At 31.7% G+C, this 10,073-nt stretch overlaps 1 protein-coding gene across 5 annotated transcripts in view; it reads right to left on the reverse strand.

The window, feature by feature from the left end:
* Nucleotides 1-9,721, reverse strand: part of LOC110038454 (putative methylesterase 14, chloroplastic) — a 92,716-nt gene extending 82,995 nt beyond the window's left edge. Inside the window, exons 1-2 of one of the 5 annotated variants that reach the window (XM_020743304.1) lie at nucleotides 9,625-9,721; nucleotides 8,866-9,175 (exon numbers count right to left, since the gene is read on the reverse strand). In XM_020743304.1, coding sequence (XP_020598963.1) covers nucleotides 8,866-9,108 — 243 coding nt within the window. In that variant the 5' untranslated portion in view covers nucleotides 9,109-9,175; nucleotides 9,625-9,721. Of the gene's footprint in view, nucleotides 1-8,865 lie in introns of all 5 variants that reach the window. The other 4 variants (XM_020743303.1, XM_020743302.1, XM_020743300.1 and 1 more) reach the window with 4 other exon arrangements.
* Between the last annotated feature and the right edge of the window lie 352 nt (nucleotides 9,722-10,073).

A 10,073-nucleotide genomic window follows, 5' to 3' on the forward strand; every position in this document is an offset into this window, starting at 1 on the left:
TATATATATATATATATATATAGTTTCTTTTTTTGATGAGACATTTTTGACACAAGAAATTTGTCATAAGATTCCCATTGAACCAATATGCAGAATAGATGAAGAAAAAGTGGACATGTAAATATATTCCTCCATATTAACTTGTATGTTGGAAAACTTCCAATATCTCAGGTGAAACTTGTTGGCCGGTGTCCTGATTGCTCATCTATAAGGACCATCTTATAAATCTTGAGTTAATGTAGCCTGCATTTAATATTGGTTCCAAGTCTTTTATTTCCAACATTTTGTTTAGGAAACAATAGTAGAACTCCTTGGAATCTCTCCATAATTTAGCCTCATATTGAAAGCATTCTATGAATTCTTCAATGATTTTTTGGCTCGTGCAAAATGATGATGAACTACTTCTTAAATTGCAACTAGGAAGCAATACTCCCATATGGTAGCTGCAAAAACAACCATAATGGGGCCTCCATGAGTTCCTTAGAGAACAATAGGCATTTCAGTGCACCATTAATGTTCATAAAAGAATTAACTGAAATTAAACATGTGACATGATCAATAGAATCCAATTTTTTTCTATAAAAACTCAGTTGGGAGTTATTATTTTTGAGGGATACTCCTCAATAATCTCAAAAAAAAGACATTAGGTGATCAAAGTTAGCATTTTATAATTTAATAAGTTGGGCCAGTTTTGACAACACTTTCCTAATGAAGATAAATTTTTAAATTGTTTGTAGGGTAGAAGATCCTAATTTAGAAGGAATTTCAAACACAAGTTGTCAGAACTGGCACAAAAAGTTATTGAACCATTATTTACAAATAAGTTTCTCTACGACTTCCTTGCCTTGTTATAATGACTTTTGGTTGTGCAATACCCAAATTGGCTTATTCATATAAAATTTTGAGTTTTTTAAAATATACCTAATTTTTTCACTCTCCCGAAATCTTCCCAAACTTTTTTTTTTAAATTCTACTTTTTGTATCGATCAAAATTCTATATAACAAAAAAAAATACCACACACACACACACACACACAATCATTCACGTAATCAATTTTAATTTAAATATGTAATAAGTTAATTAAACACAATTACAAGCACAGGAGTACCGTAGCAATCAAGTAGCACCCCCACTATTCTTCGAATGCAACGGATAGATTAACTGGAGGGTAGAGATTCATTTAATTGAGCTAACCTAATATACATCTATATCTATATATACATATATATAGATAACCAAAATCACTTTATATTCTCCTTTACAATCTCATTCCCCACACCGTTGGTGGTGGGGAGAGAGAGAGAGAGAACAACTGCTGCTCTCGGGCTACAGCTAATAAAGAAAAAGAGGAGTAAGCGAAGAACAAGAGAAGGGAAGGGAAGGAAGAAAATTCGAGGAAAAGGTAACATAAATTTTCGAATTTATAATATGTAAATGTATTAATCAAGCAGACATTCCTTCATTTTCCCTTTTCCGTCACTCTCATTTCCCACGACCCAATGCATTGTAGCATGAATTGCGAGCGTAACGAGAGCTGGAACAGCATAAGGGAGGTTGAAGCTCTCAAATAGATTACCAGAAAAAGAAAAGCTGAATTGTTTGAAAGGAGGAAAGGTAACAATAATTGTCTATAGTGAAGTAAATAAGTATATATATAAACATAAATGATTGGAATGTCATTAAAACTAATAAACCCTTCTCGTTTTCACTTCTTTGTAGTAAATTTTCAGCTTGGTACTGGCTGGTGGAGAGAATGGTGTTCTATCATTAGAAAGTTTTAGAAGTATAGAGATAAGATAAGTTACATACACACACACACACACACACACACACATATATATATATATATATATATATATATGTATAGATACATATATATATATGTATGTATGTATGTATGTATGCATGTATATATATATATATATATATATATATGCATATATCACTTTACTTACCTAATTATTCTAGCCTCTGTTTGTTAACTATGAATTGCAGCTAAGTTGATTAGCATGTTGCATTGCTTGATTGAGGGATTTTACCAGTGGAGTAGAAGTGGATGGCTGTGTGAGTATATAGCCAAGAAAATATTATAATTATATCTATATGTAAAGAATGCGAATGCAAGCAATCTCATTATATTACCCCTATAGTTGGTTGTGGTAAAGAATGAAATGAAACAAAGGGTAATAAGGAAGTAAAGGAAGGACAGAGTGGCAAGGCTTGTATGAGAGCAATGTAATTTAAACAACGAGACTGGGGATACTAGTCATGTAAATATTCCATAAATTCTAGTAAGATAATCATGTGCCAAAATTAAAAATAATATCTTTCTATTGGAATATTATATGATATATTAATATAAATTGTATTTAAAAATTATGCATATTGTCGAACACATGCATATTATAAAAAAAAACAAAATTGAGTTGTTACTATTGATTTTACTGATGCTAATGCTTTTACTGAATTAGTGGATATGATCATTAAGAAAATTACATGTAGGTATACTTAAACAACTGCATATGCGCATGAAAATGATCTTTAAAAGTAAAATGATAAAGGGAAGGTCATAAGTGTTGTGATAGTAAACCTTTATGCTGATGAACTATGCAGGAAAAGATGATAGAGAAATTTATAGAATCCCAACTTTTAATATTTAGGCTGGAACAGACATGTTGGTATCAAAAGAGCTGTTGACAATTGTTATGTCGGAAGATGATCAATCGTTATCAACAGTTGTGTAGCCGACGGGCTTGGTGATGATCGAATGAAATGAATTTAGTCAAAATTTATGAAAGCACAAGTAGCATTCCTAATATGATAAATATTGAGCATGAAACAATTAAAAGCACTCGTGATTGTACAAAAAATTAATGAAATATATGATTGTTACTACTGTTTACTAATTATTGCTTGTATACCAATCTTAATATTTCATCCGACTGATTAAATTATATTTTTCTTATGTAGTACTGTTACTCATATTAGTCATAGTTGGCATGCAAGTTGCTTTTTTCTATCTATATAGTTTTATTTTAGTACTAATTAGTTTATTGAGTTCATTGTTTACTCCTATATATTATTGATTTCATTTCAAGAAAAGGTAAGAAGTATTTGGATGAGTGATCTTATGTCTCATTATATAGCATTTGGTGTAATGACCAGCCCGAGGCTTGGAATTAACCAAGGCGGGTACAGAGGTCAGACGGTGTGAAATAAATTTTCTATATTAATCTACAAATCAACAGAAGAAAGACCCACAAATCAAATTAAATTAAAGCAATACAATTTATATTATCTCGTTACTGATTGTTTGTGTCTTCAATAAATGTTATCCATTCTATCTCTCATCTCTTAATTCACTTAAAATTTACTTAGAAAAGTTTGTTTTAAAATAACGATAAACTAAACAAGCAAGTGAATATTCATATTAAAAAACTACAACAATACAAGGAAAACGATTAATAAACCTACCGGTTAAATTTATTTATAAATCAATATAAATATTTAACATGTTATTGAAAGAGTATATATCAATATCATATCAATATCAATATCATTTCATGTCTATACAACCGTCACAAGAACATCGTCTAAAAATTGTACCACTTAAGGTACTTCAATATCAATATTTTTTTTCATATATCTGCACAAGTACATTAGTGTTCCTCCACTAGTGCATACCAGCAATGTGTGCTTCAACATATTCAATCATGCGCATACAAGAATCCAATAAAAATATCATATTTTAATAAAAAAATATTTATTTTACATAGCAGTCAAATCATTCAATAATGATGTGCACACATATTATTCCTTCAATATGAATAAAAATTCAATAGTATTCAAAATCATGAGTTGCAGTAATTTCAATATAACAAATGATAATACAAACAAATGCATTTGATTTAGAAGAAACAAACTATAACCATAGCAGAGGAACATGAGTACTCACCTCAAAGTTGTATGGCTTGTTTCACACATGTTTAATCTTTGTCTCCAACAGTCAGCTGCCTACAATATCGTAAAAATATAATTTTAAGCATATCATTAGTTATGCTTAATTAATCTCTTAATTACTTATGTAACTTTAATTGTCAATTAGAAACTTTGTTTTAAGCATTCATGTCATTTTAATTTAACGATCAAAACTTCAACTAAATCAACATTTATGATTTTATTCAATATCCAATAGGTGTCCACTCAAATTTAAATAAGTAATTGTAATTTTACTTTCATATTTCAAATAAAGCTTTCATATTATTTATATTATTATAATATTTACACATATAAAATAATTAATATATAATTTTAAAAATAAAAAACTTAATATTCTTATCTTACCAGGAGGTTGGCCCAGTTCAGCACCTGCGTGACTTTCTTCTTACTTCACACGTTAGAGCATGGTCGAGAGCTTCACTTCCTCTCCTTAGACGGTCTCTTGGTTCAACCCAGAGAAGCGCACAGAGAGACTTCCTCCTTTTTGGTTTGACCCAGAGAAGCGTACAGAGAGACTTCCTCCTTTAACGGTTTCGACTCTTCTTCTTTAAGTGATCTGAATCACACACAAGCTTGCATTGGTTCTCTCTCTTAAGCTTCCTCGTATGCTCGACAATGTCAATGTCGCAACAGCAACTTCCTCGATCACGGCTCGAAACTGACGCCGCCCCTCTTCTCCTCCTCTGCGATGATCCTTCATCTCTCCTTCATTTTTTATGGTAAGCTTGGGCACGGGTTCCTTCGCCACTGAAGCCATACAGAACTCTTTCTTTGTCTTCCTCTTTGGCTCGATTTCCAGGTAAGTCGTTTGTCATGATTTATAGGCAAACTTCACCTATTCAGCTTCATGATCCTTCTGCTTCACCTCCCCCCTCTTCGACTTCCCAACTCGTTTCGTTTCTCACTACTCCACGATTCTTCTTTGATACTTCGTTACGCCTCCTTCCTAGTAACAGAACCCAAACTTTACAATTTTTCTCACTTATAAATATTTCGTCCTCAAAATTTAAAATAACAGACAGCATGTTATAACTCATTAAGCATTTTCTATTGGATTCCCTTCTTTAATAATTTCGGTTGTAGCACGATGCCTGAATGGATATACATATTAGTTTGAGTTAATTTTAAATTTTAATTTTTTTTTAATATTTTCTTATAATTATCTCATTGACTCTTTCATCAAGATTTCATTAATTAATTTTAAATCTTGTGCTCTGATATTAACCAAGGTGGAAACAGATAATCGGCCGGTGTAAATTAATTTTTTTATATTAATCTACAATTCAACAGATAAAAGAGTCAATAATCAAATTAAATCAAAACAGTATAATTAATATTTATCTTGTTACTAGTTGTTTGCATCTTCAATAAACGTTTATCTCTTCTATCACTCATATTTTAAATCACTTAAAAATTACTTGAAAAATTAATTTAAAAATAACGGTGAGCATAACAAGCCAAGTGAATACTCATATTCATAAACTACAACAATAAAAAAAATGATAATATGCATGTCGGTTAAGCTTCTTTATAAATCAATATAAATATTTAGTATGTTATTCAAAAAGTTTACATGAATATCATAACAATAATATTTCATGTATATACAATCGTCACAGAAACACCGTCTAAAAATTGTACCACTTAAGGTACTTCAATAACAATATCTTTTTTCATATATGCATATGGGTACCACTAGTTCCACTAGGAGGTGAAACAATCATAGTCAATCATGCACATATAAACATCCAATAAAAATATCATTAAATAATAAAAAAAATTAATTTTGCATAGCAGTCAAATCAATCAATAATAATGTACATACATATTATTCTTCAATATGAACAAAAATTTGATAGAATTCAAAATCATGAGTTGCATTAGTTTTAACATAATAAATGACAATACAAATAAATGTATTTGATTTAGAAGAAATAAAATATCACCATAATATAAGAACATGAATACTCAGCTCAAAGTTGTATGGTATCTTTCCAACATGTTTATTTTTTGCCTCCAATATTTAGCTTTCTACAATATTGTAAAAGTATATTCTTAAGCATATCATTAATGATGCTTAATTAACATCTTAATTACTCGTGTAACCGTAATAGTTGATTAGAAACTTTATTTTAAATATTCATGTTACATTGGTTTAACTATCAAAACTTTAACTAAATTAATATTTATGATTTCATTTAATATCCAAGAAGTGTCCACTCAAATTTAAATAAGTACTTGTAATCTTACTTTCATATTTCAAATAAATGTTTCATATTATTATTATTATTATTATTATTATTATTATTATTATTATTATTATTATTATTATTATTATTATTATTATTATTATTATTATTATTATTATTATTATTATTATTATTATTATTATTATTATTATTACTATTATTATTATTATATATGTAAACTAATTAATATATAATATTAAAAATACAAAAATTAATATTTTTGCCTTACCAAAAGTTTGGCCCCATTCAGCACAACTTTCTTCTTCCTTTGCACGCTAGAGATTGGCTGAGAGCTCCTCTTACTCTCCTTCGTCGGTCTCTAGGTTAGACCCATGGAAGCACACAGAGAGACTTCCTACGTCCAAGACTTCAGCTTCTCTTCCCTACGAGATTTGAATCGTACGCAAGCTTGATTCTGTTCTCTCGCTCTCTCTCTCTCGCTTCCTTGCCTGCTTGACACCGAAACCGCCCATCTTTTCCTCCTATGCAATGATCTTTCCTCTCTTCTTCATCTTCGTTGGTAGGGTAGGGCATGTGTACCTTCGCCACTGAAGCTCGACAGAACCTTTTCTTGTCTTCCTCTTCAACTAGATTCCCAGGTAAGTTGTTTGTCATGATTTATAGGCGAACTTCACCTATTCGGCATCCTGATCCTTCCGCCTCCCCCCTCCCCCCCCCCCCCCCGCCTCCTTGTCCCCTCCACCCCTCGATTCTTCTTTGATTCTTTGTTATGCCTCCCTCTCGGTAATGGAACCCAAGAATTATATTTGGGTTGTATGTTTTTTAGAAAGTTGTAAAGACTTTTGGATCTGTATCTCTATATGCTTGCTTTTTTTAGCAACTTTGTATATGCTTTGGTAAAATTATTATGCATGGTTCCAAGAAATTGAGAATATAAATGAATTTTGAATTGAATTGGATTATGAATATTTGTGAGTAATACTAACTTGATTAATTGTGCAAGTTAGAATAACTGCTAGTCGGAATTATGCCCGAGTCATCCACCTCTATTGCACCACCGTTTAACCTTAAGGGGGAGATCCGCTAGGGTGTGACAGGTTGCTAAAAGGATGTTCTATGGAGGTCTTTTTATATCATCAAGATATTTCATGTTCTATAGCTTATTATTGTCAGCATACTCCATCCTTATCACATCTAAAAGGATTTTGGATCAAAATCTATTTCTAAATGAAACCAAAATTTTACTAAGTATAGAACAATTGTCATAAACGGAAGAAAAGAGATAAAGAGAAAATTATAGATGAACTCTATGATTTTGCCGGATCTCTGTCACAAAGTACAAACTAATATTACCAAAGTAAATCAAAATGTGTCAAGTGATCTCAAGCTCATCCATAAAACCCTAATCATAAGCTTGCATTGAAGTTCATTGTTATAGAAAAGGTTACATTTGAGAGACAAAAGTAAAATTACACAAGACTTAGCAATGCTAGCTCTGAAATTGAATAAGCATAACTAACTTGTGCTTTTCTAATTACATGAATAACTCTTGATGAGCTCTACATAAAGAAAATAATTCTTAGGAAGCTGCTCTACTTAAGTTTTGCAACTCCGCTCTGAGCAAGTAACTTTGTGTGCTTGGCTAGCTTCATTGGAAATTCTATATCAAGTGGAACCAATCTCAAAGCTAAATAAAACTCTTTATTTTGGCAACTTGATTATCCTTTAGAGTTGATTAAAAGTTTAACTGAGTTTAAGTGACAAAGTTAGAAACTGAATATCGATTAGAAATATTGAATAGCAGTTTGTTAGCAAGTTCATTATATCTTATGTTAAAGAAACTTTTGGTGAGTAGATTCAATAACTTGGTGACTTGGTTAAACCAAGTTCATAATAGCTGCAAAATGTGAATAATTCGGTTCAACAGATATTGGTAGCAAACCTATCATCATCAATATTCTCATCCCAATAATTTTCAGTTCACTGTGCCTATGCGCTTTCAAAGGTGCAAGAAATATAGACTGCACTGCTCCTCTCCGGTTACAGATTTACCATAATGATAGAATTCATTCGTTTTTTCTTTTAGTAAATGCTGCCTTCGCATGTCAAACTTGTGAAATTTATACACTTGGTTGTCAATTAGCTGCAAGGATGTTACAGAATTGACAATGTAATGTTATTAATTATCATACTCCATAGTTACTCATTATTTTTTCACATGTCCGTCAAGTCTTACTGATATCAGAAGTAGATAGTGAGCAACTAGCAAACATCAATACTTGCTTCAATATTATTTAATAAGAAATAAAAGTAGATTTACTAATGATTCGGAAGCACAGTCCAGAAAAATGGGGTGGCCCTCATATCTGTTAATTGTTACTTTCTTAATCGAATACATGTTCAATGCACTGGCACCTACAAAATGCATAGTTCCAAGCAAGAAACAAGGTTTTTATTCAAATGGGACAAAATTCACCTTTTTACTACTACGAACTTTCGACAACATTTAAATTATTAATTAGTCAGTCGAGGTAAAAGCAGCAGAAGCATGATTTTATATAAAGTGTAGATGATGATTGATAGCATATCATTTCCAAGCATAATAAACAACAATGCCAATAATTAATTATCAACAATATAAAAATTCGGGCCTACCGGTTTTCTGAAAGAGGAAGAGGGAGTCTGCTTGCGGGAGCTCGTTGAGCCAATTCGTCTCGACATCGAACCATCAAACCTCTGGGATAGCTGGTGCTGTTGAATTGCCATAGCAAGGGCCTGCCGGTGCAGTAAATCCTCTTCTGTTATCGTTTTTCTCTGAGACCGTGAGTTGCTTTTGCTCCGAGATCCAACGCCCCCATTGGGTTGCGTTCCTGGAATACAGCCCAGCCCGTTGCCCATCCAAGGAATGGTATTTAACCGGTACAAATCTTCCAACAACACCTTAAATAGTGAGTAGACAAAAAATCTGAGGAAGGCACGAAAATGTATGAGGTGAAAATGAAGAAGAAACGTAAGGGTTTAATCTTTCTGATGAAAAAGAGAAGTAACTCAAAGCTCAGGAAGAAGGAAAAGGAGAAGAGCCAACAAGGATGAAGACAAGCAGAAGTTAATATTCAACCCACCAATGAGCGATGAAGGGATCTGAAGAAATGAGAATCAACAAAATGGAAGGCTGGCGAAGAAGTAAAGGAGACTAACAGACAGAGACGCACAGAGGAAAACGATATAGAAATCAGATTCACGAGACAAAGATAGATGACCGTTCAGCAACAAATCGGCAACCTAACAAATTTAGCAGAAGAATGCACGAACCCATGTAATACCGCAAACAAATCAGAATCACAAGTTTCCGACCAAAATTTTGCTAAGAAATCTCCAAAATCTGACCTATTGAGTAGGGAAAAGGAAATTAACTTGGAGAACAAAGAGGGAGCACAGCCTAATTGACTCCTGATATCAGGAGTTCGATGCTTTACGAGCTTTTGCGATGCCTTTAGTCGTTCTTGGAGATTATTTCCATCTTTTTCTAAAATTTTATTTTCTTGCGTCTTTAAAGTTGAAAATAAGAAAACAAAAATATAGGTTGGAGTTAGTTGGCTATTGAATGCATGGTTTGTTGGTTCTATTGATGCGTGCATGATATGGACATTTTAGAATACTCAATTTATTATATTGTATTATCTAAAAGGGGCATGGCCAATTACCCAATTTTATCATCTTACTAAACAAAAATGTTAATTTATTAACTTTTTAACTAATAATGTTAAAGTTATTTATACATTTCTGTTTTATTATACTATGTTATAATGTATTATATTTTATTTCTTTATTCTATTATATTATCTTTATTATATATATATATA

Source organism: Phalaenopsis equestris, unplaced genomic scaffold (genome assembly GCF_001263595.1).
Source record: "Phalaenopsis equestris unplaced genomic scaffold, ASM126359v1 Scaffold232897, whole genome shotgun sequence".
In the NCBI taxonomy this organism is placed as follows: domain Eukaryota; kingdom Viridiplantae; phylum Streptophyta; class Magnoliopsida; order Asparagales; family Orchidaceae; genus Phalaenopsis; species Phalaenopsis equestris.